We start from the raw sequence: 27,996 nt of genomic DNA, 5'->3' as shown, positions 1-27,996 counted from the left end.
CCACTCTTCGTAACATCTTTACGTTCATGCATCCGATGTCGGATATATCATTTCTATATTTGTTTGTTCAAGTTTACCATATCGTAATGAAACTATACATTTTCCAAGTAGCTTTGACTGATCGTTTGTTTGATGAAATACTATTACTACTGGCGTTTGTTTCTTACTTGAAAGAACATACTATAGCATCGTTGATGAACTGTACATGTTTTGCAGTAGAGTTGTGTTTGTTACATTATGGCTGGTTTGTTTCAGGTTTACGCAAATGTTGAAAGACAAAAACAATGCAGCTCTTATGTGTACTGTTTGCAATGCTTTTTTCCCTTTTCGGCAAAGCAATGTGTCGAAGAACGTTTACTTATTAGTGCTGGTGTTTTTCTTTTTTTCTTTTACATTATAATAAACCTGTCAGGGTGCGGCTAAGCTAACGAAAGAAGACATCGAAAAAGTGTTTTCACTCTACGACAGAGTAAGAAACGAGCATCGGATCACTTGTAATATGTTATCTTTAATGCGGATCTTTTCTATTTTTACTTTCCCACCAAACAGGACAATAATGGATCGATCGAGAACGAAGAGCTTCGCGGTTTCCTGAAGGATCTGCTCGAGCTAGTAAAGAAGGTTCGTCGCTTACGGCACCTTGCCCGCATATTTTCTCACCTATCTTCTCCCCCTTTGCTTACGCCCGCCCCAAACCAAAAAAAAAAAGGACTACGACGCCCAGGATCTGATCGAGTTCGAGGAAACGATCCTGCGCGGCGTCGGCTACGACAAGGATGGCAAAATTTCGCGCAAAGAGCTGACGATGATTCTGCTGGCGCTCGCCAAACTGCCGCCGGACGATGACCAGTAATTAATGGCGTCGGCGGTCTGCATCGAGACTACTAGTAGCAGCCAGCCCTGTAGTAGTAGTGGTAGCAGCAGCCAGGACCCGATCACCAAGGACCTCTTTCCGCCCATCGCGAGCGTGCAGGACGGCATCCGGGATCTGTATCGTAAGTTTCGGCGAAAGATTCACAAAAAAGAGTAGCGCGGGCAGCACCGGGAGGGAAAGGCTGCACCGAGAACCTTGCACCGTACTAGCAGCAAACAAAGCACCACAAATGGGCAGGGCAGCTATAGGGCAGCTTTCTTAGTGTGAGCGTGTTGTTCTTTCTTTTTTGCGTAGTGCTTTCGTAAACAGACTAGCAAACGATGCATCATCCCCTCATTCGTCCTCCGCATCCCGATGGAGAGCGGGAACAGAGGGCCCGTAGTGAGAGTTATTAAAATTAAAAACACCAGAAAACAATTTAACACACACACAAACACACACACAAGGAAAGGAAGCTGATGAAGAGAAATTAATGGTTAATAGAACGGTTAGAAGCAGCCAGCGGGCTATGCGACACTTAAACAACGCCGTCTCAAACGAAAGACTCGTACAATTAGGAAAGTTTATGAGGAACCGACACGGTAACACGGTGCGTGGTAGGAAATGTTAACGTGTACTCACTCCGTCTTGCGGGGAAGAAGAGCGAAACAGTCTGCGATCGGAACATTATACACACAGAGATTTAACAAGCATATCTACATTCGCAAAAGCGCAAACTCTACTGCAACACCCACTTATCTTCCTCGTCCTTCTTATCGATCTATTTGAAACATATTATCTAGCTGTGTACTGAAACTGTTTAACGCCGTTTGTGCTCCTCTCCTCTCCTATTACGGTCGTGTTTAATGCGCTTTTCTTGTGAAGCTTGAATTTTATTAGCCTCAGAGAATCTGCTCAAAACAAGAATAACTAAATTGGTAGAGAAAACGAAGGATTTAAGATGTGATTAAGTTGAACGAAACAAACCCAACTCTCACATATACGTACAAAGAGCTAATGTTAGGAAGAAGAGCAGAACAATAGCAACATCTCTCAGGCATAGGCCGCATAGGTTGGTGAAACAACTCCTTCAGCCACTGTACGTAATGGCTTTCGAGTGATAGAATTTCGCTGAATGGCCTAAAACAGGATACGGAGGGTTCGTGGTACAACAAAACATGAGAAACGAAATTTGCTCAGTACTTGGAGCCGAACCGACTTTTAACAAAAAACCCTTTAACCATGCCGTGCCAAAAAGCGGTTCCCAAATTCGATCCAGACCAAACGATATTGAACAAAAACAGCCAGAAAGGATGTAAAACACGTGCCGGCTGGATGCGCGCTTATCGATTGTTTGTGCGCAAGCCGCGTTTGTGACGAATGTTATGAAGCATGATAGTTAGGAGAAGCTTATAAAAACTAGCTGCAAGGCCGGTTGACCGTTTGTTGATGTATTTGATGTGTGATGTGTCTATTGGATGAAGAAAATTGTACCCCCATGTTATGCCTTCCAGTGGAAAATTTCAAAAACGCTCCGGGTTGGTTGATTCCTTCAATGTTTTGTATTTCCCCTTTCCCCGCCACTCACGACCGCCTAGCTAGAGCGAAACAGCATGTGCATGACGTTATCAATGTGCCGGCTTGTAAACCCCTTGTTACTTGTTCCCTTGTTGATGTGGAGAAAGATGTTGTTGATTCCGCTGTCCTGTCTACTAACTATAATACTAAAATGAAGCAAAACCAAGAATGGAAGCGTTGTTAATGTTGGACAAGTGAGAAGCGTACGAACGAAACGGTGCAGCAGAAAGGTTTTTATCCTACTTAAACCCAAAAAAAAACATGAATATTAACGCTAAATCTTTCACTATCTATATCTAAATGTTTCCTTAAAAAAACAAAACAAAAATCGAACCCTTATCGATGTACCTACCCAAGGCATCGTCTAACAACTTTAATGCTACTCACATTCTTCACGCTGCTGCTGATCGTTATCGTTATCTTATAAAACGTTGGCCGGGAATAGGAAAGTTTATGAAAAATCCAATTCTCCTTCCATCCCCCGTATGTCCCCTGTTCAATCCATACCAGTTGTTTCTACTGTTGTTGTGAGCATTGATTGGAACTGGAATTTGCTTTGCTTGGTAACAACAAAAGTTAACCAATCCCAGGAGAAGGTTGTAATATCCGGCCATAGCTTACAGACAAAAAAAGCATTCAGTAGAAGAACGAGAAAAGACTAATAAGAATCCTTTAATTGGCTTCAGTTTTTTCACACAAACACAATTAACAATCAATCTGTTCATTAGCGTTGAACTGTTTGTATCTTCAGGTGGTACGTATCCGTTCTTCGCTAACGACAAACAACACCAGTATGTAATGACACACAGAAACACACTTTAAACACTACACACATTAGCAGAGCGAAACACTAACAGGCAACAACCCGTTCCCGTGGGGCGTTGGGCGGTACTGCTAGAAAGATTGGAAACAGAAAACATATGCCTTTTTGTTATTAATTAGACTCCAGCGCAGCGCCAGATTTTTACTCGCACTATAGTGCAAAGTGCAAAACGATATTACTGTTAAATGATAAAAATAAAAACGAAATAAAACACGTAACAAACCAAAAAAAAGGGGTTGCATTTGGAAAGATACTTCATTTTACGCGATGACAATAGGGCAGAATGCCAATAGTTCCTCAAAAAAGATCTGTGAACTAAACGCCTTTTTGTAACGTATTTCCTTGTTCCAGTTTGAAATTGCTACGTTCTAATTTGAAAAGCTCGCGCAAAGCTTCGGCCGAAGCCTACTTCATTCACCCGTCACTAGATGGCGCTCAATGTTAGTTTGTCGGCAAAAGGATTGCTTCCGCGGTAGGAGATGTCCTTGCGCAGAAGGAAATGTATCCTCAATTAAACCCAAGAATGCATGCAATGAGGAGAAACAAAATATCTCAAGGCTGAAACGTTTTTATTCGGAAAACAAATGCATCACTATTTTGCTAAATATTTTTACATATTTTTTTGTAAATTTCCTAGCACATAATTTGTTTCAGTAAATCAAATTTGATTTATAATTCTTTAATAAACGTTATAACTCTTTTGCGATCAAAACGGAACACGGGAACATAATGTAAAAAAGCTGCTTAGTAAATTATCCAAACAGCGATTCACATTGAACCAGCCCATGTTTCAGTTGATGTGTTCTGCTTCAATCTTACTACTTTTTGATAGCAAAAACTCATCCTTCCTTTCTACAAGACAATATAAGAGAGGACAAATATTCTACATCTTGTGCATTTTATCCCAAGAAGTAAGAAGCTTAAGTCATTTTTTCCTTACTGTCTGCATGGTACCGATTTATGCAAAAGGACATTCTAGCATCGTTTGACGCGTACAGCCAACACATCGCCAGCGCACACAACAAAACAAGGGTAGGTGGGGTGAGAATAAAAGAAAAAAAAGCACACACTCATGCAACCAAACACGCACACACATACACATGCACAGGTAAACATACCCAGTTTTGGCACGCAATCCTCTCAGCCACCAACACACGGAGCACGGATGAGATGGCAACCGCAGCCTACTCTGCTCGGTGCAGAAAGCGTCATGCGCAGAACGCGCGCTTCAGTCGCTGCCACTGTGCCCTGTGCGTGTGTTTTTTTTTTTTCGTTTTGCCTTGAAGGAAAGCCTCGAAACAGAGAGTTACTATCCGAATGGCTTATTTGCAGGCATAATGTAGCTGTGAAGTATGTTATGCACGTGAGAGGAAGTGCAGCACCTGACGGGTTTGGCCTCGTAGTAGGGAGAAACAGGAAGGGAACTTAGCGTCCTCGGCACGTCGAGGATGACGTCAGGGAGGCGCAGGCGCATCGCAAGGCTTCGGAGCGGTACGAATGACGGAGCCAACACAGCTCAGCTGGAGAAGTGGCCGAAACACATAATTTGATTTATTGCTCTTTTTTTTTAAAGCTAATGTTTTGCTTGTTTCAATTTGTGCAATAAATACAATTTTAAGATATAATTGTAGGCAACACCATGATTCTTATTATTATCTATTTCAATTATTATTATCTATCCAAATTACTGACAGTGATTTGTCAAACTACTTGAATATATTACTAACACAATTTTATAACTTTTCCTCGAACAATATATAGATTATAAAAATAAAAGTTTACATTCCAATCCGAAAGTTCAAGCTTTCTTAAAGCATGTCTATTACGTAAAACACAAATAAAAATATATGTTTCAACAATTAAATTTAAAGCAAATGGTTCAATTGCAATTACTTGTACAGGTTGAGTCAGTTTAGGAAAAAAATCCGTTTTCTAAATTTATTTTCTTTTTTGAAATTCAATCTTACATCTTGCCCAGTCATATTTCACATCTCTTTGTCACCTGTAATCATCGCTCTTTAACAGCTTATCAAAAGCCACCCAGGTTAAGCAATACGGCAAAGACATTGCTCCTGAATAAAAAAAGCCACCTAGGAGCAAACCCCAGTTTTTTGGACCCAAAGACACCCTCACATTCGACCCTCACCGGCACCATTCTGCCCGCACAATCTCTCGATACCCGCCGTTGCTCGTTGTGTCTGCGCACGAGCCACCTTGCGCATTGCGCACTGCGCAACGACAGCCATGCGTTTGTGTTGCAGTGACGCGAAGGGAAAGCGGTAAAACACAGCACAACAAAAAGAAAAACATGCCACCCCTACCACAGCTAGGTAGGAATGGCTGGTTCATCCCTTAGTACGGAGAGTGTAAAGGGGGATGTGTAATTTTGCTGATTTAATTTTATTTAATTTTGATTAAAAAAAAAGAAAAGAAAAGTTGGTCTTACTTGTTTGAGCTAAGCAAGGCAATCGGGATGAATTTTAAGTCTCTCGTGTCTCAAGAACAAACTAGTTTTTGTGCTGCTTTGCGTACGAGAACTTGATCAACAGCGTACGCTGTACAGCATGAAGGAAAGGTGAATAAAATGTTCCATAAAGTAGGGGACCAACAAAGGGCACTATTCATCGTAAGGATCAGCGCAACCCTAAGCGTGTGCGTGTTGCATTGCCCTGATACGGTGCGATTGCCCCGAAGTGCGGCTTAAACCAGGGTCGACATCCCTTCGAGGAAGCCGTATAGCGCCGTATTCAATGCGAACCGAGGGACGGTAAAAAGGGAGTGGAGGAAACCAAACCCCGTCCAGATGGCTCGGGGTTTAAGCCAACAAAACTAAGCTACGAGGGGCAAAGGTAGGGTAGGAGGGGACACATTTAAGCTGGATCATGTGAGTCATAGCTTATGAATCAAATCACGTTTATCAAAGCGAGTGAAATAACGTTCACAGTTTTTAGTACAATTATTTTAAGCTAACCGCCTGAATGTATGCAAATTTTGTTACATTTTTGTATCAAAAAGCGTTAAGCCCATCAAGTCTGAATATTTTTGTATCAAAATGAAAGTAAATAAACATTGAGAGTAAATTAAAGGCATAACATCGCTTAGGGGGATAACCATCGGAGTTTCGTTTACTATGAATGGATTTTTACATCCTTTAACCCTTGGCGGCCTAAGAGATTACGCCTAAACTTAGGCAATGTCTACCAAAATGTGTTTAATAGTGCTCTTTTTGTTTTATTTTGAACTTGTACTCATGAAAACGATACATTTGTTTTTAATCAAATCACAATCTAGATTAAATATGACCAATTCATGTCCAACCACTACTAAACCCCTAACTTAAGCGCTCCTTGCTATCGAAACAACAAATGTTGGGGTTGTTGCTACGACCTTCCATACACACAAAAACTCAATGCCAAAAGGGGTTGGAAAAAAACCAAGCCAACCACACTGAGCTGAGTCCGTACTGCCGTAGACCGCGAGCGCATTTATCGATCGAAGAAAACTGTCCCTCCGCAGCAAACCCGGTAGGGGTTGAACAAACGCTCAGCCGAACCGTACGTACAACATGGCACAAATGGCACAGAAGCCGGGCGAAGAGCGGGCTGAGAGAAACAGCTGCAGCAGACTGCTTCGATTATGCTTAGCCATGGGAACAACAACTAGGGGGGAGAAAGTGTACATGCCAGGCTAGATTTGTGCGTGTGCATGTCTCGGCCGTGCCTTTGTTGGCACCCTTCGTCGTTTTGCGTACCATCCGTACCGGGTGCGCATGTGCCGGGGTGCCGCTTGGCCAAGAAGCAAACAGACGACACGCGGGGCGAAAGCGCACTCGTTGTGGAATTGTTTTGAGGAAAAGCGCAATTTAAAAACACTTTAACAACTTGGAGAGCAGGAGTGAAATTACCAACTTAAATTCGAATCGATACCTTCAGCCTCGGAGCACCCACAATTTAAAGCTTCCCGCAACCGGCTTGCGCAAATTACGCGTGCGAGAGGGAGAGAGAGAGAGCGAGGAAGGGGAGAAGGGAGAGACGGTCTTAAAAAAAAACGCACCCCAAAATCCACACAATACGCCAACGGCGCCTCAAGCGAGTGGTTAAGCAACCTGCGAGAAAAAGGATTCTCACTCTCTCTCTCTCTCTCTCACTCATTCTCTCTCGCACACGCTTTCTCACGCTCTCTGTTTCACCGCTCTGCGTTCATCCTTGCTGCTGCTGCTGCTGAAAATAGGGGAAAATCTAGTCAGCTGAGCGGTTCGGGCTAGTGCGACTACGACCAGGACGCGACTCCAGTTCCATCCAGTCAGCAGTGTGTGTGAGGCGCTTTCATCGACAGGACACCCCGTCGCACTTAGAGCGGTGCGCCCGGAAGTTGGTGTGATTGCCCACCCTCCAATTTTGTGGGTGTGCGTGTGTGTGTGTGTGTGAGTGTATCTAATCTCGTGAGTTGGCGCAAGTGGCAAACAGTGGTGTGCTGCGTGACAAGCGACGGCAGCGTCCTAAGTTGGTCGTGTCGTGCTGGCAAAAGTATCGATTTTTTCGACTCTAACGAGCTTTCCGGATGTTGAAACTAAAGTGCGCTTTTCACTGAGCTGCGTGTGTGTGTGTTTGTGTCTTTCGATTGACGTAAAGTTACTCTTTCCTTCGGGAAGAAACGACTAATTTCCACCGGGTCAGCGTGTACAATGACAACAACGTCGTCGTCCGCCGGCGGCGGCCCGCCGGAAGTGCGAAGCAGCCGGATCAGCCAGAAGCAGCGCACCCCGAGCGACGGCACCGACTCATCGTCGTGCAGTGCCCGCGAACCATGGATTTCCACCAACAAGATCCTCAACAGCAGCCTGTGCGGCCGGCGCATCAACAGCCGCAACCCGAACTTTGACTACGACGAGACGAAGCTGCTGATCGCGCTGTGGGGCGATCCGGTGGTGCAGAAAACGCTCATCACCACGCACAAGAAGCACCCGGTGATTGCCGAGCTGGCGCGCAAGATGCGAGCCCACGGGTACAACCGGTCGACCGAGGAGATTAACACGCGCATCAAAAATCTGAAGTGCTTCTACAACCGCATCAAGAAGGATATGGCGGCGGGCATTATCAACCAGACGACGTGGCGCCATTACGCCGAGATGGATGAAATCATCAGCCGGCCGGTGTTTGGCAACAATGCGGCACGGTTGCAGGTACAGCAGCAACAGCAGCAGCAGCAGCAGCAGCAAACGAATCAGTCAGAGTCGGAGGAGCAGGGAAGAAATGAGCAGGAAGAAGGTGGAAAGGACGAGGTGCACCAGTTGCCGGTGAAGCTGGAGCTGATGAGCGACGACGATGATGAGTACGAGCCGACCGAGATACGGGCGGAAGATCTGCTTACCATCGATGCGAAGTTTCCGGACGACTCGCCAGCACCGACACCGAGCCAGCGGTCGATGCGAAGAAGCAGGGGTAGTGCCGTCGGTGGTGGTAGTAAGAATGGGAAGAGTGCCACCAACGGACGAGCCGCCGAACGGAAGCAAACGGAGGATGAAGATGAGGACGACGATGAGGACGACGACGACGAGGAGGAAGAGGACGATGACGAAGGTAGCGACTTTGATGTGGAAAAGTAAGTCCCTTACTCCCTCAGCAGAGGTCTACTAGGATCGTTAACCTTACTTTTCTTCTTTACAGTGAATTCAACGATGGCTTGGATGAGTTGCTCCAGAAAGCGCAGGCCACCAAGACCAATACCATGGCAAAACCGGCCGGCCCGAAACCTGCTACCAATGAGAGCGGGTTGGTGATAAAGACCATTACCTCCGGCAATGGTACCACAATTACGGCAACGGGCGGCACCTCCACGAGCATACCGACGGCCGGGAAGATATCCGTAGTGCCGACGAATCTGCTGATGAAGCAACCGACGGCAGCATCGGTCGCTTCCAGCATGGCCACCCCGATACAGATCTACACCCAGCCGACGATGAGCCTCGGGAAGGGCGTTGCGTCTGCCGTGCCGGGCACGATGGGAGCTTCCGCCGGCGGCGGTGGTGCTGGCGGCGTTCCGGGAGCACCAATGAAGCTGCTCCTAGTGAACACCGTGGGCAAGGATGGCAAAACGCAGCAAATACTGACGCCCGCCTCGGAAGCGACGGCCGCCGGCATGCCCAAGCTGCTGCCCGCCGCGATGCCTCACACTAAGCTGCCGCTCTCGGTCACCGGCCAGTCCCCGATCGTCACCATACCGACCATGAATGTGCCAGGCAAGGTGGGCCTCGAACAGCACAAACCGAGCGCGACCGGCGGGCGTTCGGCGTCCGGCGGCCAGTCGGCCGGTTTCCGCACCCTGCTCACCCAGCTCGTTACGATACAGCGCGAAAATCTGGCACTCAACCAGGAGCGGCTCGCGCTGGAGAAGGAGCGGCTCGAGTTCGAGAAGCAGTTCGGTGGCTCGCTGGTCGGCATGGTGCGCAACATGAGCACGTTCTTTGCCGGCATGCTGCAGCAGCAGCGCAAGGAGCAGCACCAGGTGAAGGATTCCGGCCAGCGCCCGGTGGCACCTTCGGCGGACAGCAAATCCCCGGTCGAGCAGGGAAGAAAAAGCCCGGACGGCAGCAAATCCCCACCGAACGGGGAGAAAGAACTGGAAGCCGTTCCCACCACCGCTGCTGCTGCTGCTGCTACTGGTGGTGCTTCGTTGGAGTTGAGTGAAATTTCATCCTCTCCTTCCTCGTCCGCTTCTACATCGCGGGTTGCATCGCCCACATCCACCACGAAGGTGTCGGCTGGGGAGAATGAAAAGGAAGCGAAGGATGCGAGTGGTACGAAACGACCAGCCGAACCATCCTCTTCATCGCCACCGGAAGATTCTACCGTCGTGCCGGCCGCATCCACCGGGAAGGCGACATCCACGTCGGACGTGACGCTGCCCAAGAAGCGCCGCATGATGACACGCAACTCAGCGCAGCACAACACAGCGCAGCCTGCCGGAGACGCTAACCACGGACCTGCGGACGACGATCCGCTCAAGACGGAAATCATCAGCGATGCGGACGAGCAGTGAACGCGATGCGCCATACCTTTAAAGTTTTCTGTTCCTTTCTTTTCGTTCGTTTTTTCTTGAGTGCTTACTTTAAGACCACTTCGATGCTTCGATTGCTTCGTTACATTCCATTCTATTTATCGCTTGGTATAGGTTTTGATCTAACCCCTATTGAATTATGTTCGTTCAGGCACACTGCACGATTACCAGCTCGCGGGCTGGGAAAAAAACCCTGTAAGATCTAAAACGAGATGAAATACATTCCACGCAAAACCCTGCGATGTGTGTGTGCAGGACAGTTTCTAATAACAATTCTGGTACACATTGTTCATCAGCTCCATATCACGTATCTCCATAATGTCCGTCTTCAGCCGCTGCTTGATGATTTCACGCAGTATGTCGCCCCGGTCCTTCTCGTCGTGGATGCCCATCCGGTACAGCGTCTGCTCGTCCGTGATGCGCAACAGTGCCCGGCCCGTGATTTCATGCTAGCCACACCCGGGAGGGGGAAAGAAGGAACATCATTCACTATGAACGATTGGGCGAGAAATGGCGTAAACTAAGCTTACCCGCTGGAACAGCTCCTGATACTTGACGCACCGTTCGTTGCAGTGCCGCCAGAGCCACTTGAGCGTATCGGCCACCGTCCACATATACACCGGCTTGGGGCGGGCCATCTTTAGCTGCAAATAATGAAGCGTTTGTGGTGATGCGTGCACCATTCCCTTGTTTCTGGTTGCTGGTGCTTACCTTCATCGGAGCCGTCTCCTGTGTTTTGTGCATCAACACCGTTTCCTCGACCATTTTCCAGTCCTTTTGGGGCACCGTTTTTCTTTTCTTTAGGGCGTTTCGGGAGCTACGGGTAGAAGAAAGTAAACAAATCCGGACAGCGATTGTAAACAAAGCTCGGGCGAGCTGTCAAACATTTGGACCTGTGTGAGTAGTACAGGGAGCGCGCAACAGAGGGCGCCATTGTAGCAGGCTAGGTGGCGTTTCGGAGAACGATTATTTTTATTGTTCTTAGTGTTTTGGTGTGGAAATTATATATTATTTAGAATAATAAAAGAAAGGTTATGTCCGTTTAGAAAGATTGGTAGGGGATGTAGAAGAACTAGCAAAAAAGTATCAAAATCTTCCTAGCTTAAACGACACAGCTCAGTACCAAATAGAGCCTAGAGTGCGTAAGTAAACAAAACAGCAATTATTCAACTACATTTAGAAAAAAAACTCGATTTTATTATTCCTTATTTCATGAGGTAAGTACCAGTATCAAGAGGAAAGTGCGCAGACCATTGGCTGAAAAGTATTGATCTGTTCAGCTTACCAGTCATGCGATTGCGGCAATTCTTCCGACACTTTCCGATACGAATTACACATGCACACAAACGTACACACGCAAGCCTGCGCCTAATCATCTGTCTAATGCCCCCCCCCGAGAAGGGGGTGGGGTGAGAATGGAGACGGGAAGGTTGAGTCGCAAGCCGGAGTGACGCAATAAAAACAGGACCCGGAAGGTCCGAAGGCACAAAGGCTACGTCGCGGGACGAGAAGCCTCGTACTACGCAACCACCATCGCACGCACGCGCATGCGTGTCTTGCGTACCCAGTTTACCGACGAGCCGACGAGGGGTTGGAGGGAAAATGCAATGAAAAAACGCACCCTCCCAAGCGGTGGCGGCGGCGGCGGCGCAGGAACAGCAATGACCAAACACGCCGCTTCAACGTGGAATCGAACCAGGCGCATTCGACAGTCGTTCGCGTGTACGCATTTACCACGCATCGTCGCTGGCGCCTAAACCGTGCGAGCCTTCTGTGCACACTCTCCCGTGAGTGTATTTCGCGCTCTCTCGCTCTCAGTCTCCCTCTCTCTCTCTCTCGAACCGGAAACGCTTACTAACAAAAGCGAGCAGGGGAACGACAGGACACACGGCCTGCCTCGATATCGATTTTTCCTCGCTCGTTGGCAGCGCCGCGGGATAAAGGCGAGAAAAACACGCGACCGTGGACAGTAATGTTTCGCGGTCCGCCTAGTCACATTTAGGTACACGTTCCAAGTGATTGTGTCTCAGTGTGTGTGCGTGTGCGTGTGTGTGTGTGTGCGGATAGGGTGTCCCTAGTTGAATGTCACCAAGGCGGGCCGCCACGATACGGTTGCGTTTGCGAAACACCCTTGGCAGCAGGGCGCGGCGACAGCAAAGCAAGCAAACCCTCCCAGCGGCGTGGCCCAAAATGTGGGTCTCTACGAACAAGGTGCTGATCGGGTCGGTCGGTGGGCTGAAGAAGCCGCACTGCCGCAACCCGAACTTTGACTGCGAGGAGACGAAGCTGCTGATATCGCTGTGGGGCGATCCGCAGGTGCAGCGGACGCTCATCACCACGCACAAGAAGCACCCGGTGATAGCGAAGCTGGCGGAAAAGATGCGCGAGTACGGCTACAACCGCTCCACGGAGGAGATTAACACGCGCATCAAAAATCTGAAGTGCTTCTACAACCGCATCAAGAAGGACCTGGAGACGGGCGTCATTAACGAACCGTCCTGGAAGCACTTCCAGGCGATGGACGAAATACTGACGCGCCCAGTGTTCGGGGGTGCGAATGCGGCTAGCCGGTATCCACCGACGCCGGGGGCAGCGGCGGGTGGGTCGTCCGATGCAGCGACGTCATCGGGTGGTCGCATCACCCGCCCACGGCTGTCGGCCGGTTCGGTGAGCGGGGCCGAGCTGTCCGAGCTGGATCCGGACCAGATCGAGGTAAAGCTGGAGCTGGTGAGTGACGAGGAGAAGGAGATGCTCCATCCGGAGGACCTGCTGAAGAACGCGGAACAGGTCGAGCTGAAGGAACCGAACCTGCTAATACCGAAGGACGAACCGATGGAGGAGGAGGAGGTGGATGATCCAAACGATCCGGACTTTGAGGACGAGGGCGGAAGCGAAACGGACGACGAAAGCTCCGGCATGGACGAGGCGGATGAGAGGTACGGTGGCCGTTTTCTTTCTTAATACCATTAACGTTTGTGTCCTTTTTGGTCGCGACAGAGGAACTCATTGGCGCCTTTTGCAGACAGAACGCAAAGGCGCCAACTGAACCGTTCAGTATTTGATTAGATTTTTATTTCTCATTCAAATGCATTAAACTCAGCGACCTAATGAAACTTCCTTTCAAAAGGATGTTAATCGGACTACCTACCCCTTTTGTAAAGTGTGTACAGTACATCCCAAAGCAAAGCAAAGCAAAATGCCCAACTTCCCTTAGCGGGTTCGGCGCTTGCGCACACCCGAGTCTCTTTACCGTAAGCGAGGGCAACCAATGCATTTCCCCTCCGTCTGGCACAACAAACACAACAGCAACCGAAAGGAAGGGGAAAACTCACCCCTATTTTGACAGTAAAGGGAGGGGACGATTGCCGGCGCTCTTTGCGTCTGCGCAAAGTAGGCGCGTGTAGTGTCGCACGTGTTAGGTCGGGTGTTCGACTCTGTTTTTGTTATTTTCCCCTCGCACCGCTCGTCAACAGGTGGTTTTCGCATTTCACAAACAATTCATTTGACTTACACTTTTTGTTCTTCTTGCTCTCTTTCATTTTAGCGATCGATCGACACGTTTACGGCGACGGACGAGACGAGCACATAAGCCGAAAAAGACGAACCCAACAGCCGGCGGGAAAAATGTACCGACCACCACGTCCGCGACTGCCAGCGGCACTTCCACGAGTACTACCACGAGCACAAGCACCGCAGCCCAACCGAAAGTACCATCAATAAAGATCATCAATTATGCTGGCGGTGGTAGCATAAGTCTGTCCTCCGTTGCCAACGTGGTAAGCGCCGTATCGTCCGGCTCATCGACGGTCAGCATGACGACGCTGGCAGGGAGAACGGATGGTGGCACGACTACCACCACGACCACCACGACCCCAAGCAAGATCTCGCTCGTGCCGACCAACTTCCTCCTGAAGCCGCAAGCCGCCTCCAACCTGCAAGGCTTCAAGCAACCGATCCAACTGTACACCAAACCGACCGTCTCGATCGCAACCACCAAGCCCACGCCCGGCCTGTCGCCGATCGTGTCCGTTAATGCGAGTGGAGCAGGAGGCACCGGAGTCACACCCACCACCACTAACACCGTTTCAGCGGCCGGCGGCACTACTTCCGGCGGTCCGATGAAAGTATTTCTAGTCAACACGCTGGCCAAAGATGGATCCGGCCCCAAGCAACAGCTCATCACACCGACCACGGGCAAGCAGATCTACACCACCTCCACCGGCGTATCACTGCAGGGAACGTCACACGTGTCGGGACTGCCGCAAATAAGCATCCAACCCAAGCAGCTACTAACCAGCACGGCCGGAGGTCCGCCAACAATCACTAGGAAAATCATTCAAACCTCAACGCTTCCCTCACTACGGGCCGCGGTCGCTAGGACATCAGCGCCACCACCGAAGTTCGGTGGATTTAAGGCACTGCTGCAGCAGCTCGTGGGTTTGCAGCGGGAGAATCTCAGCATCACGAAAACGCGCCTCGTGGCGGAGAAAGAACGGTTCGGGAATGAGCGGTCCGTAGCGAACTCGTTGCTGGATGCGCTGGGGGAGCTCAATGCACTACTGACGGAGGTAAACGGTGAGCTGATGCCGCTCGGGAAGGATTCGGACGAGGACGAGGGGGACGACGATGGGTTGATCAAGATTTCGTGCGACAGTCCGGCGTCTAGTCCGGCCCGTAGCGTTAGCAGACAGGAGGACAGCTTGAAGGCGGAGGTGATTAGCGATTCGGAGGAAAGTTAAGGCGAATAAATGATTAGATCTGCTCTGAGAGATTCAAAGTGTGCAAATGCTAAACGAAAGCGTTATTCAAGTTGTTTTAATCATTTTAATTTGATTAAATTCTTCCAGCGACTTCAGAGGACACTTCCAATGGAGGACTATATCTAGATAAAATGTAAATTGTTTCTCAGGGAAATGGGTTTGATATGAGTTCCTGGAGGCATATGGGTTAGTTAGGATCTCTATGAGTTCTGCATAAGATCCAGGAATAGAGTGAGTTTAGGATCACATCAAAAATAAGTATGAATTCAGGATTTGTTCTAGGATCGCTATGGATTCAGAGCAGTTCCAGGATCAGTATAGATTGAGGATGAACTCTAGAAGTGGTCTAGGTAACGGATCCCAGTTCCAGGAATGGTATGGACTCAAAGTAGTGATGGGAAATATGAAGCTTTTGTCGGAATCCATTTCCAAAAAGTTCCGGAATCTGTTTCCGGATTCGATTCCGGCATCGGTTCCAGAATTGGTTCCAAAATCGGCTCCGGAATTGGTTCCGAAAACGGTTACGGAATTGGTTCCAGAATCGGCTGGGAGTCGGAATGAATGCTACGATTGATAGCCGCAAAGAATAAAAATTTACTTGTAAATGATCCATTCTCTTGAAGATTCTCGGATTAAATTCTGATTCTCATTGCGGAGCGAATTCCAATTCTGGAGTCAATCCTGATTCCGTTACTGGGGCAAATTGCGATTCTCAGGTCAATTCCGATTCTGGAACCAAGTATGATTCCGGATCCGGTTCCGGAGTCGATTTAGAAATCGGCTCTGGATTCAACTCCGGAATTGGATCCGAGTAGGTCCAATTCCGAGCTTCCACCACTAGTTCAAGCCCCAAAACCGGTGTGGGTTTGCAAACAGTTTCGCTTTTGGTGGAGGTACAGATCAAACTCTCTTGATGTGCTCTATGGATTGAAGAGGACCCATGTGCCATTCAGTCTTTTTTAAATACCTCTTGCCATTCCCTAGATGTGTCTTATATTCTGGATTACTGTTTATGATCGGACCAATTTAACTGGTTATCCAACAATCGAAATAATATACAGCCAGGACGAAATAACGGCACGTTTGAATGTTGTCATTTCGAAAGCGCCTGTCCCAGCGTTCGAACTTGCTTCGCATGGTGGGCTTTCCGTGTGAAACTGACCATTTCATTCTCGACCGCATAATTTTGGAATTTGTGTATCATGTTGTTTTTGACTAAGCAAATGAGCGAAAGTGGAGATTTATAGTCATTCATTAGCTAATGATCTCATCAATTTATCGGTAATCTTCAACAACGATAGAAATTTTGTCCATTTCCACTGATTCTTCACACCCACTGTGCAGCTGTCAGTGTGGGCTCTACCAGCACCAAACACAACACACAGCCAAACGCACGACAACCGAGCAGACGGACGGACGCACGGGCGCACGCACACGTCCGCGGAAAGAAAACGTCGCGAGTGCATCTGCGAAGAGTGAAAGAAAAAAAAACAAGGGCCTGCTGCTCCCACACCATTTTGGGCCTGTTTTTGTGTGTGGCAGGGCAGAGACACCATGCCCGTTGTGCCCTTAGCCGACGGTCGATCGATGTGAAAACTGTGCAAAAGGTGTGTGTGTGTGTTTTGTTGTTGTGTTGTGGCGTTCAGTGGGTAAACAAAGGCCAAGGGGAAGGGGGAAGGGACACTGCCTGATACCATCCACATACACACGCACGCACATTTCTTCCACGGGTAAGCTCCAATTGTGGTTGTTGGTAAAGTGGGGGGGGAGGGGGGATGTAGTTCTGTCGTTTTTCCACCCCGAAAAAGTGTACCAATGCAACAAACAGTTCTTCAATCCGTGGATGAAACGCGCCTGTGTGTGGGTGTGTGAATCAGTGTTATTGATTAAATGCGTGACCCCTCACGGCAAGAAAGCCCCCGAAGGTGGTAGGGTGAGTCCTCCTTGGCCCCACATATGGTTCGGGAGCGTCTTGATCTGTACACGTTTGCAATGAAGAGGGAGATAAGGTGCGAGAAAAAAAATCCAATACACACGCACACCAACCAATCCCCCCCTTTTGGTCAGCAAGGATCACAGGAGTTTTCCAAGGAGGATTTTCGCCTGCTTACGTCATATTGTGGTGGGTCGCATCCCACGCGTCCCGCATGTGCCGTGATTTTCTCACTAAAGAATGTGATTTTCTGTGCTGTGCCAGTGGAATAGTGGGACTGTGAAGGCATTTAATCCGTGTGATAAAACACGCACTGTGATAAGGATTTGTGCAACGTGTGTGCCTGTGTCGGTGGATGGTTTGTGCAAGGGGGGCGTTAGGCTTTACAGTTTGTTGCCATGCTGTGGAACAGAAAAATGGCTGCAATCGGCGCATAACAAGCGTGTTGTGTTGATGGTTAAAAAAAGCAGTGCAATCTCAACTAATATTTTCCTGGTAAAAGAAGCAACATCCAAGTAGACAGTGGAGACATTCCCGCCCAGCGCATTGGAAAGGTCAAACGTTCAAGTGTAGGAGAAAATTCCAACCTATTGGGATTTCGCTTCCATCGCGCCACAAGGCCACAAAAAGGCACGAAAGGACGGAAAGAGGAACAACATGATGCTGTCGGAGGGTTTTTTGAGAGAAATATTTAATCAATTGCATGGTTGTTCTCTATCTTGTATGATCCGTTTTGTAATAATCCATTCTTAATACTTAAGGGTTTTTATTTGTTATATACTATGACGGACATTTGAGTGAAAACTCATTAAAAGTTGATTTTATTTCTAGTCAATGTATCAAATAACTTCCGGTCAGTATCTCTGCCATATGCTGGACCTTAAGAAAGGCAAAAACGAGTTATGCTGTTGGGCAATTTAAGCAAACAAATTATCCATTTTCACTCCATGCCGCATTAAGAATGTGTGTCCGACCTGCGACGATTAAAAATGTTACATTTTTTCGATTCTTTGCTTTACCTGCCGGCCCACAGGGTTTTGTACGCCTGCGGTTGTGCAGATAGTTACGGTATAATCAATCACACACCAAAGTAGGCACAGGAGGCGTTGAGTGGATACAGCCCCCCCAAAAAAACGGAACACTCACACACATACTTTTTTTTTCCTTCCGCTAATCTTGCCACCAGCACCCGAGCAACCCGAACCAACCGCCGAGAGAATCTGTAAATAAAATCGCACTCTGGACATCTTCCAGACTGGAGCCGAAAGGCACGTTAAAGCTCTGCAGGGAGCAGCATATACAACCACAAAAAAAACAACCCATCGGGTCCCAAAAAGGTGAAGCCAAAGTTCTTGGCAGTCCGGCCCGACCGCGTGGGAGAAAACCGAGTAAAAAGAAACAAAAACAACATTTCCTCTCCTCTCCCCTTCGACGGTCAGGAGCAGCGTAACAAACCCACACACAGTCAGAAATATGTGCACACAATCACACAGAGTGTGGAAAAAGGAAATCCCAAAAACGCAAAGTTGACCGAACGCGCCCTGGGACTGGCGAAGAGAATGCCACGACTTAGCCGCGGACCGTTCCTTCGCGCTGAACACAGCCTCCTATGTTTTTTTGTTTTGTTTCGACGATCTTCTCCACTCTTTAATCCACCCCAACCTTCGCCTCCTCCCCTTTTTACCCGTATTAGTGTTTTCTGGTCACTTCCACTACATTCCCCGTGATTGAATGAGTCGTGTGGTTTTGGTTGTTTTTGTAGCTCCAACACCGAAGCGAACACAAACACACAACGGACTCATCCCCCCGCGAAACATTGGAAAACCAACAATGTAATGAACATTAAAAAAACACACACCAACAATCGAATGAATTTAAAGTTTAACGTAAAAATGTATTCATTTTGCTAGCAGCCCCAAATGGAGAAAAGGGAAAAGGGAAGGAAAAATAAACCATAAGCAATTGCCGTCGGTCTAGGCCGGGGCCGGGATCGTTTTGTTGCCATCTTCACTCGCACCACCTGAACCACCACCCCTCCCACAACCCGGCCCCACAACCTCCCCTACTAGAACGCCGAAGAATGAAAAGGCATAATCTGTAATTAACATTTGTCGTGGGAAAATTTCCGAATCGTGAGAAAGTTCCTAACACACCGTGCGGAGAACCATCACCACCATCGCCGCCACGTCTTACCCCCCCGGGAGAGGGGTTGCTGCTGCGAGCTGCCCCTTTAGAACACACATATACAAACACACAGCGATGCCGGGAACCGGTTCCCGCGACCACCGAATCGCCTTCAAAACGACCGGATCATTCTCGGAAGTGTTTGTGTGTGTGTACCTCGCGATCTCGCGCTCTCTCTCTCACACTTCTTTTCTTTGATGGAGAAGCATGCGACAAGACGGGCGGAAAGGGGGTTGGAATGGATCGCGCGCGCCCGGTGTGGCAGTATTTGTTTCCAGTAACAAAGTTAGATTAAGATACGTGCTTGTATCGCACCTTGTGCGTGCTTGTAGGGAGAGAGGAGGCTGTGAAGGACCAGGAGGAGGTGTACACATCATCTTAAGATGATCGCCTTCTTACAGCTCTCGATCCTCTCGCCACTGCGGAACAGCCCTGGGAAAGAAGCTCCCCATGGGAATCCGATCCTCGTTGCGATCCCTTTCCTTTTGGTGTGGGAAATCGGGCTCCACCGTGTGCCTGGGAATATGTCATACGGGCGGGCCGGACGAGTACAAACATCTTATATACCCTAACTGTCTGTTTGTTTCTTTGCATGTTCTGCGCACAGCCACCAGCCAGGGAGCGAGGATAGATAGTACTAGGCAGCAAGACACGACCGCGCGCGCAACCGGCCGTCTTTGGACGGAGCGCGCTTTCGGACCGAAAGCGTAACAGGAAAACAGGAAAGTGAAAGTGCTGCTGCTGCTGCTGCTCATCCGCCGGCGATCCAGCACAAGGGCACTTGGTGAACAAAACATTTCTGCAATCGACACGCCGTCCAAAACCATCCAAACCGCATCACCATGGCCATGTCGAAGGGATTCCGCGTGCTGGAGAAATCCAAACCACCCTCCCCGCACAGCGTGCTGCTGGAGCATCGGAACAAGCCGGAAACGCTGCTGTTCGAGTCGCAGGCCGTGGCCGTGCTGTGTAAGTATATCCCGTGCGTTACGTCTCGAATAACAGTTCGCTTCGTGTGTGTGTGCGCACGTAGGCTTTAAGGTATTCTTTGGCTAGATCGCTCTAGTGTTACTCACGTGTGTAGCATGACGCAGAAGTCGATGGATGGATGTTCTTACGGTCCAAATAGTTTACGGTTGGCTTACTCCGACCAGACCAGGGCACCTAGATTGATTATGTTGTACCGAATGCACCAGCGGTCAGGGTTTTTAGGCGAGCGTCTCATTTTCAAGGTTGTTTAAATGCTTCGATGCTCGTTGTGGTGCGAGAGATTTCGAATAGAAATCTGCAGTGGCTCATGAAATTGATGGAACACTCTTGGAATTTACTTTGTATAAATATCATGGCCAGTTCTCAAGCTAAGATTTCAAATGTTGATACCATTCGATAGATTTTCCAGGGGTTCTCATGATTGTGGAGTACTTCCTTGACTATTTCTTATGGGAAGTGTACTTCATATGTTGGAATTTGAACTCTATGGCACCCTTTTTGGAGAGGCTTCTTTGAAAATCCTATTCGATTTGGCCAACACGGTTGCTATTAGTGATGGGAAAAATGAAGTTTTTGTCGGAATCGATTCCGGCTAGCTCCGCAGTTTTCTGGAATCGATTCCGGCTAGTAGGTCCGGAATCAGTTTCCGGAATCGGAATCGACTCCGGAATCGGCTCCAAAGATGATTCCGGAATAGGAATCGGCTCCGGAATAGGAATCGGTTCCGGAATCGACTCCGGAATCGGCTCCGGAATCGACTCCAGAATCGGTTCCGGAATCGAAGTCGGCTATTGAATCGGAAATGGCTCATAAATTAGAATCGGCTACCAAACGGAGTCAGTTTCGGCATCGCCATAAAAAAGGCGTTTGGGTCTAATCATACTACGTATTGATAACCGCAAAAATCCAAATTTACTTGTAAAAGATCCATTCGCATGGAGATTCCCGGACTGATTTCGCTCCGGAGTCAACACCGGAATCGGCTCCGGAGCCAACTCCGGAATCGGCTCCGGAATCGGCTCCGGAATCGGTTCAGGAATCGGCTCCGGAATCGGCTCCGGAATCGGCTCCGGAATCGGCTCCGGAATCGGCTCTGGAATCGGAATCGATTCCAGCATCGGAATCGGCTCCGGAATTGATTCTCAACACGGAATCGGAATCGGGTAGGTTTGATTCCGAGCTCAAACCACTAGTTGCTATATAGTCCAATTCCCATTACATTAAGTTCTTTTCACGTAAGTAAGAGTCCTTAAAGTGTACCACAGCTATGAGAACTCCTTATTATGCTATTAGATTATTATGCTTTGTCTGCAATATCTAAACCAAAGTTGACAAAAACTCCTTAATTCAAAGCCCTTGTGTGATACTAATTATTTGAAATCGTATTTTAAACATAAATTATAAGTATTTTATGCTTAACAGGGTTTTCCAGGAGTTCCCATAGCTGTGGGACACTTTATTGACTCTTTCCTATATGAAATGAGTTTAATGTAATGGGAATTGGGCTCTATAGCATCCTTCGTAGACAAATCCAATTAGAATTTACAAAGAGTTTGTCCAAACAAGTTATCTCAAAACTGTGGTATCAATTTTGTGAACCACTGTATTTTAAATTGAGTTTTTTCTCTGTAAACAGTTACTTTTTATGTACTTGTAACCCTTTTTCCTTTTCCAATCGATTTGTTGTGATCAAACTTTGGGTGTGTAATTAAACCTCCCACTGCTATTAGTTTCGACCCAATTATTAGCAATTCAAATAGAATAGGGGAGGGTTTTCAGTTCCAACTGCCGCCCACCACAGCTTGCCACCAGAAGGTGAATCTTTGACCGGCCGGTCGGATAAAACAAAATACCAACAATATCGATGAGAAAATATCGATTCAAAGGTGAAGCTTTCGCTCACGTGTGTCAGCTGTGTGGTCGTCCCTTAGGCCGGCCGGAAGGACGACGAAAATGATTAATAGCCGTATGCAGCATAGCAAACGCGCAAGCAGAGCAATCGGTCATTGGTGGGATGGTGGGTGTTGATAAAACTTTGTCCCTCCCCCGTCTCCCCAAGCGATGGTCATACATTTTAATCATCATTTTGGCAAATCAAATATAGAGGTTGTGCTAGAAGTGGAGGCGTTTTTGGGTTGTAAATACCAATTAGTTTGCTTTGTTATGGTAATTTACGGACAAACATTTCCCTTTCGGTTTAATTTTAAACAACATTTACTAATCAAATGCTTACTATCTCTCTCTCTCCCACACACACAGCGGCCCAAGAGACGGAAATCGTCCGCAAACAGTACACCAAAGTGCTGGACGCGTACGGTTGCCTGGGCGTGCTGCAGCTGAACGCCGGCGACAGCTCGCTGCTCTACCTGGTCATGGTTACCGGGTGCTTTTCGGTGGGAAAAATTCTCGACAGCGAAATCTTCCGCATCACGCAAACGCAGTTCGTCTCGCTGCAGTACCAGCCGACGAACGAGGACAAGGTGGCGGAAATACGCAAGGTGCTCAACTCGGGCACGTTCTACTTTTCCTTCTCGAATGTGGCTGGCAGCGGTGGTGGCGGTACCGGACCGACCATTGCCCAGCCGTTCGGGTTCGATGTGACACTGTCGGCACAGCGGCGACGCCGGACGCGCGAAACCGACAATCGCTTCTTCTGGAACCGGATGCTGTTCATCCATCTGCTCCGGTTCGGCGTGGAGTGTAACTTCTGGCTGCTGAAGGCGATGTGCGGCTCGGTCGAGATACGGACGGTGTACGCGGGCAGCAAGCAGGCACGCGCCGCCATCATATCGCGGTTGAGCTGCGAACGGGCCGGCACCCGGTTCAACGTGCGCGGCACCAACGACGAGGGCTGCGTGGCGAACTTTGTCGAGACGGAGCAGTGCATCTATCTGGACAACGAGATCACGTCGTACGTGCAGACGCGCGGCAGTGTGCCACTGTTCTGGGAGCAGCCGGGCGTACAGGTGGGCTCGCACAAGGTGAAACTGTCGCGCGGGTTCGAAGCGTCCCGGTCCGCGTTCGACCGGCACATGCGCACGATGAAGGCCAGGTACGGGCAGCAGGCGATCGTGAACCTGCTCGGCACCAGCCTGATCGGCAGCAAGGAGGGCGAGGCGATGCTGAGCAACGAATTTCAGCGCCACCATCGCGAGTCGGAGCACACGGACGTGCCGCACCTGGTGTTCGACTACCATCAGGAGTGCCGGGGCGGCAACACGGTCGCACTGTCCAAGCTGCGGCAGAAGATCGACGCAACGTGCGCCGACTTTGGGATGTTTTACGCGATCGGCGATGCGGTGTACCGGGAGCAGCGGGGCGCCATCCGCACGAACTGCCTGGACTGTCTCGACCGGACGAACTGCGTGCAGACGTACATCGGGCTGGAGATGCTGAACGAACAGATCACACTGATGGCGGCGCTGGCGGATAAGAAGCAGCAGATGAGCTCCCGGTTCGAGGAAGTGTTTCGCCAGATGTGGATCAACAACGGGAACGAGGTGAGCAAGATCTACGCCGGCACCGGGGCGATCCAGGGCGGCTCGAAGCTGATGGACGGGGCACGATCGGCCGCCCGCACCATCCAGAACAATCTGCTCGACAACTCGAAGCAGGAAGCGATCGATGTGCTGCTGGTCGGTTCCACGCTCAGCTCGGAGCTGGCAGACCGGGCCCGGATACTGCTGCCCTCCAATATGCTGCACGGTAAGTGGGGGTGGGAGATGTTGTACGAAAGATCGAGCAGCGGTTTATTGATTTTTTCCTTGCTGTTGCAGCTCCTACGCCGGTGCTGAGGGAAATGTGCAAACGGTACGAGGAGTACGTCAATCCGCTGGTGTTCCGGGTGGCCTGCGGCACGTACAACGTCAACGGTGGCAAGCACTTCCGCAGCGTCGCCTACAAGGACGTTTCGTTGGCGGATTGGCTGCTCGATTGCCATCGTTTGGCACGATCGCGCTGTAAGTGTGAAGAATGCGATCGTTTAAAAAAGAAGTTTTGCTCACCAGTTTGCCCGTTTTCTGTTTTGCTTGCAGCGCTCGTTGATTTCAGCCAGGTGGACGATAGCAACGAACCTCCGGTGGACATATTTGCGATTGGATTTCAGGAAATTGTCGACCTGAATGCATCGAACATTGTCGCGGCAAGGTAATCAAATCGACCAAAAGTGTTCCATTCCCTTGCATTAATCGTATTTTATCGTTCAAAAACAGCTCGGACAATGCAAAGGCGTGGGCGGAAGAGCTGCAGAAGGTGGTCAGCCGGGACCGGGAGTACGTGCTGCTCACCTACCAGCAGCTGGTCGGCGTCTGTCTGTACATCTACATACGGCCCCAGCACGCCCAGTACATCCGCGACGTGGCAATCGATTGCGTCAAGACGGGGCTGGGTGGCGCGACGGGCAACAAGGGAGCGGCCGCCATCCGGTTCGTCCTGCACGGCACCTCCATCTGCTTCGTGTGCGCCCACTTTGCCGCCGGGCAGTCGCAGGTGGCGGAACGGAACGCGGACTATGCGGAAATTACGCGCAAGATCGCGTTCCCGATGGGCCGCTCGCTCAAGTCGCACGATTACATCTTCTGGTGCGGCGACTTCAACTACCGCATCGACATGGACAAGGACGAGCTGCGGGAGGCGCTGAAGCAGTCGCCGCACGATCTGAGCGCGGTGCTGCAGTACGACCAGCTGCGCATCCAGCAGAACGCGGGCAGCGTGTTCAACGAGTTTCTCGAGGGCGAAATCAGCTTCCCGCCGACGTACAAGTACGATCTGTTCAGCGACGATTACGACACGAGCGAAAAGTGCCGCGCGCCGGCCTGGACGGACCGGGTGCTGTGGCGGCGGCGCAAGCAGAGCCCGGACGCGGACCGGCACCCGGGCTGGAATCCGGGCCGGCTGGTGCACTACGGGCGGGCGGAGCTGAAGCAAAGCGACCACCGGCCGGTCATTGCCATGATCGACATCGAGGTGCACTACATCGATCCGGAGCGCCGGTCGACCGTGTTCGGTGATGTGATACGCGATCTGGGCCCGCCGGACGGCACGATTCTGATACAGGCGTGCAGCCCGTCCGCGGCCGGCACCGACTCGGGCGACGAGGACGAGGGCAGCATCTACGACGAGAACCTGATGGCGGCGCTGATACAGGAGCTGACGCAGATCGGGGAGGTGACGCTGGTGCGCTTCGTCGGCGACACGATGTGGGTAACGTTCCGCGACGGGCAGTCGGCCCTGACCGCGGCCCAGAAGCGCTCGGTGCTGGTGTGCGGCGTGCAGCTCTCCATCAAGCTCAAGACGGAGAACTGGGTGGAGCAGGTGGAGAAGGAGATACTGCTCTGCACGCCGAACACGGTCAGCTTCTGCGACGGCAGCCAGACCGGGGGCGACTACAACAGCCTCGGCATACCGGAGATCCCGGCGCGCCCGAAAAGCCCACCCTCGGTACCGCAGCAGCCGTCCGCCCGTCCGGGGCCGCCCAGTCGCCCACCGTTACCAAAGTCCCCGCAAGCATCACCAAAGCATCAGCCACAGCAGCACCATCATCATCACCCGCGGGCGGGCGTCATCAGCCTGGGCCCGGAGATACTGATGGCTTCGAAGCTGCAGCAACAGCCGAAGGTACCGCCGGCCGTGCCCTGCCCACCGCAGCGACCGACACCACCGGTCGAGGAGTACGCCAGCTCGTCACCCGTGCCCAGCTCGCCGACGCACGGTCCGGGACAGCAGCAACAAGGCAGCTCCATCCTACCGCCCGTCGACACCGGTGCAATATACGAAGAAATCAATGACGACATTGTAAGTACGCGCAGTGCGTCGCCGACGATGACGAATACGGTCATCTTAATCTGCTCTCATTCGACTCTCTTCCAGCCCGTTCCCGAGCAGCCGCGTGGACCACCGCCCCCTCCGCCACGGAGCGACGTGTACGACCTGGACGTGGTGAGCAACAGCACCAACAGCAGCAGCAAATCGGCACCGACCAAATCCTCGCCCCCGGGCACATCCGGCAGCTCCGGGGCGGGCTCTCCTTCATCTACGACCGGCGGCAACGGTGTACTACCACCATCGGGACCACCCAAGGGAGCACCGCCACCACTTCCGATGCGACGGGGCGCACCCCCTCCCATACCAAATCGAAGCGGTGGTCCACCGCCGCTACCGGCCCGCCCAAACAATCCTTAAGGGGAGCTGCTTTCCCTCCCATTCCTACCACCTAAGGGCATCATTATCAGTGTGACTGACTGACGTCACAGCTAATCTTTCTCCTCATCTCATCACATCTAACTATCTTCAGGCAGTGTACACGGTGGTGAGGGGAGAGGACGCCAATGCATCATAGTAGCGTCACCGCCACCACTGAAAGAAGAAAATATAGAAGCAGGGTAGTTGCAATCAAGGCTCATCCCAAGGGAGCTGACCAGAAATAGGAAAAATATGAACTGTATTTAGCATAACTGCAGCAATTGTGTGAATTTGTGTTGAACTACTGCTACCGTACTACAACTATTACTATAACAATAGCCAGTACAGCTATTACTGCTATTATTACACACTACTACACCACCCATCACCATCAGCATGCATCGTGCGATAGAAGAAACCCGATGCTTCTCTATTTTTTCGGGTGTGTGACATTCCAAAAAACGAAGCAAAAAAGCGTAGAGTAGACATATTATCCTCACTCATCACCAGGAACGAATGCATTGGGACCTACGTTACAATATACTCCTCGTTAAATACTAATGTTAAAGTTACACTATCCGTTGCCAATCCGTTGTCATTACCTTAGGTGTTTGGAGGAAGAAGGCAAAGATTATTATTATTATATTAATATTATTTAACTATTAATATTATTGATAATATTATTTTACCGCTAATTATTATTATTATTATTATTGTAGTGGTTAAAAGCAATGCGGATGGTTGCGGGGAGAAAAGTTAATTATGCGGCAAGGGAATATCAAGTCTGTTATCGAAATTGGGATTAATAATTTAATCGTACCTATAGGCAGATGAAAAACTATTATTACACTATAAACGAATGCGGAGGCGCTGGTGGGTCCGCCGCTGCATGAGGTGGAGAAATAAACCAATGCATTCACAGCTGAAGCAATAGTAGAGCAATTGGAAACAAAACTGACAACGCTTATTAAGTATATGGGGGTGCGGTAAGTAGCAGTGGCCAGCTGATAGGATCAATTAGAAACAGAAGAAACATCGGCAACAGAATCGGCGGCGGAGCGCATATGTCTGCCACGTTTTGCGTTTACTATCGTGCAAGCTAAACCAACGGGGGTTAGCCGATTATTCCCAAAAAATAGCATTAACGCATTACACGCTTAGCAAAGCTTCTTGCGCTCCGATCCGAAGGGACGAAGGAAGGATGCGCGCCCGTAAAACCACCCCATTTAATAATATAAAGTAAAACAGTTATCGCAAAATTTATTGTTAGCGCAAGTGTGTTTGCCAGTTTCATTACCAATAGCGTACGTCGTAGGGTACGCCAGCATTATATTGCGCAACCGGGAGGGGTGCGAAATGAATCGATCTGACACGAGTGTATCTATCCAGTGTCCACCGCGTATGGTTATTGCACGTGTGGCGTATGAATGTAATAATGTTGCGTTTGCGAAAATATTTATCCGATTGAAAGTGTTCTGTGAATGGTGTCGTCTGTATGTGTGCATGGACGGGTGTGTGTTTGTTTGGGTTTGGGAAGCGCAAGCAAAAAGGCAGCAGTAGAGCAGCCCATATGATACACAATTACATATTATCACGAAACGAATGAATAAACAACATAGTAAAACCATTGACACCGGTT

At 49.6% G+C, this 27,996-nt stretch overlaps 5 protein-coding genes across 9 annotated transcripts in view; 4 read left to right on the top strand and 1 right to left on the bottom strand.

The window, feature by feature from the left end:
- LOC120959237 (calbindin-32) overlaps positions 1-3,486 on the top strand; it is a 53,665-nt gene extending 50,179 nt beyond the window's left edge. For all 3 annotated transcript variants that reach the window (XM_049610714.1, XM_040382497.2, XM_040382499.2), the window contains 3 exons: positions 413-469; positions 550-621; positions 710-3,486. In XM_049610714.1, coding sequence (XP_049466671.1) covers positions 413-469; positions 550-621; positions 710-853 — 273 coding nt within the window. In that variant the 3' untranslated portion in view covers positions 854-3,486. The remainder of the gene's footprint in view (positions 1-412; positions 470-549; positions 622-709) is intronic.
- Positions 3,487-6,591: 3,105 nt separating this feature from the next.
- Positions 6,592-10,297, top strand: LOC120959235 (uncharacterized). Its single transcript, XM_040382491.2, has 2 exons — positions 6,592-8,855; positions 8,921-10,297. Exons 1-2 carry the CDS (start codon positions 7,939-7,941, stop codon positions 10,290-10,292), a joined length of 2,289 nt encoding a protein of 762 aa, XP_040238425.2. The 5' UTR covers positions 6,592-7,938; the 3' UTR covers positions 10,293-10,297.
- An 82-nt stretch (positions 10,298-10,379) lies between these two features.
- LOC120959239 (protein aveugle) lies at positions 10,380-11,164 on the bottom strand. The gene is made up of 3 exons (XM_040382501.2): positions 11,022-11,164; positions 10,841-10,954; positions 10,380-10,759 (listed from the first exon to the last, which is right to left on the bottom strand). Exons 1-3 carry the CDS (start codon positions 11,073-11,075, stop codon positions 10,574-10,576), a joined length of 354 nt encoding a protein of 117 aa, XP_040238435.1. The 5' UTR covers positions 11,076-11,164; the 3' UTR covers positions 10,380-10,573.
- A 336-nt stretch (positions 11,165-11,500) lies between these two features.
- Positions 11,501-15,256, top strand: LOC120959236 (uncharacterized). The gene is made up of 2 exons (XM_040382492.2): positions 11,501-13,246; positions 13,855-15,256. Exons 1-2 carry the CDS (start codon positions 12,393-12,395, stop codon positions 15,047-15,049), a joined length of 2,049 nt encoding a protein of 682 aa, XP_040238426.2. The 5' UTR covers positions 11,501-12,392; the 3' UTR covers positions 15,050-15,256.
- Positions 15,257-16,429: 1,173 nt separating this feature from the next.
- On the top strand, positions 16,430-27,988 carry LOC120959234 (synaptojanin-1). Of its 3 annotated transcripts, none has more exons than XM_040382489.2 (7): positions 16,430-16,677; positions 19,795-20,156; positions 22,437-23,882; positions 23,954-24,136; positions 24,212-24,323; positions 24,389-25,970; positions 26,046-27,988. In XM_040382489.2, the coding sequence occupies exons 2-7, from the start codon at positions 20,030-20,032 to the stop codon at positions 26,355-26,357; spliced, it is 3,762 nt and encodes a 1,253-aa protein (XP_040238423.2). In that variant the 5' UTR covers positions 16,430-16,677; positions 19,795-20,029; the 3' UTR covers positions 26,358-27,988. The 3 variants fall into 3 exon arrangements, with proteins under 3 accessions (XP_040238423.2, XP_040238424.2, XP_049466665.1); XM_040382490.2 differs by having other exon boundaries at positions 16,430-16,719; XM_049610708.1 differs by having other exon boundaries at positions 16,430-16,800.
- Positions 27,989-27,996: the final 8 nt, after the last annotated feature.

This window comes from Anopheles coluzzii, chromosome 3 (assembly GCF_943734685.1).
Source record: "Anopheles coluzzii chromosome 3, AcolN3, whole genome shotgun sequence".
Lineage (NCBI taxonomy): Eukaryota > Metazoa > Arthropoda > Insecta > Diptera > Culicidae > Anopheles > Anopheles coluzzii.
The sequence above is the reverse complement of the archived record's forward strand: the minus strand, read 5'-3'. Positions and strand labels throughout refer to the sequence as shown.

Excerpts from the sequence above, each read along its gene's own strand:
- LOC120959239 (XM_040382501.2), bottom strand. The coding sequence starts at position 11,075 with ATGGTCGAGGAAACGGTGTTGATGCACAAAACACAGGAGACGGCTCCG. Across the intron at positions 10,955-11,021 it reads AGGAGACGGCTCCGATGAAG|CTAAAGATGGCCCGCCCCAA; the intron begins GTAAGCACCAGC and ends CATTATTTGCAG. Across the intron at positions 10,760-10,840 it reads ATCAGGAGCTGTTCCAGCGG|CATGAAATCACGGGCCGGGC; the intron begins GTAAGCTTAGTT and ends GGGTGTGGCTAG.
- LOC120959234 (XM_040382489.2), top strand. The coding sequence starts at position 20,030 with ATGGCCATGTCGAAGGGATTCCGCGTGCTGGAGAAATCCAAACCACCC. Across the intron at positions 20,157-22,436 it reads GCAGGCCGTGGCCGTGCTGT|CGGCCCAAGAGACGGAAATC; the intron begins GTAAGTATATCC and ends CCACACACACAG. Across the intron at positions 25,971-26,045 it reads AAGAAATCAATGACGACATT|CCCGTTCCCGAGCAGCCGCG; the intron begins GTAAGTACGCGC and ends ACTCTCTTCCAG.
- LOC120959236 (XM_040382492.2), top strand. The coding sequence starts at position 12,393 with ATGTCACCAAGGCGGGCCGCCACGATACGGTTGCGTTTGCGAAACACC. Across the intron at positions 13,247-13,854 it reads ATGGACGAGGCGGATGAGAG|CGATCGATCGACACGTTTAC; the intron begins GTACGGTGGCCG and ends CTTTCATTTTAG.
- LOC120959235 (XM_040382491.2), top strand. The coding sequence starts at position 7,939 with ATGACAACAACGTCGTCGTCCGCCGGCGGCGGCCCGCCGGAAGTGCGA. Across the intron at positions 8,856-8,920 it reads AGCGACTTTGATGTGGAAAA|TGAATTCAACGATGGCTTGG; the intron begins GTAAGTCCCTTA and ends TCTTCTTTACAG.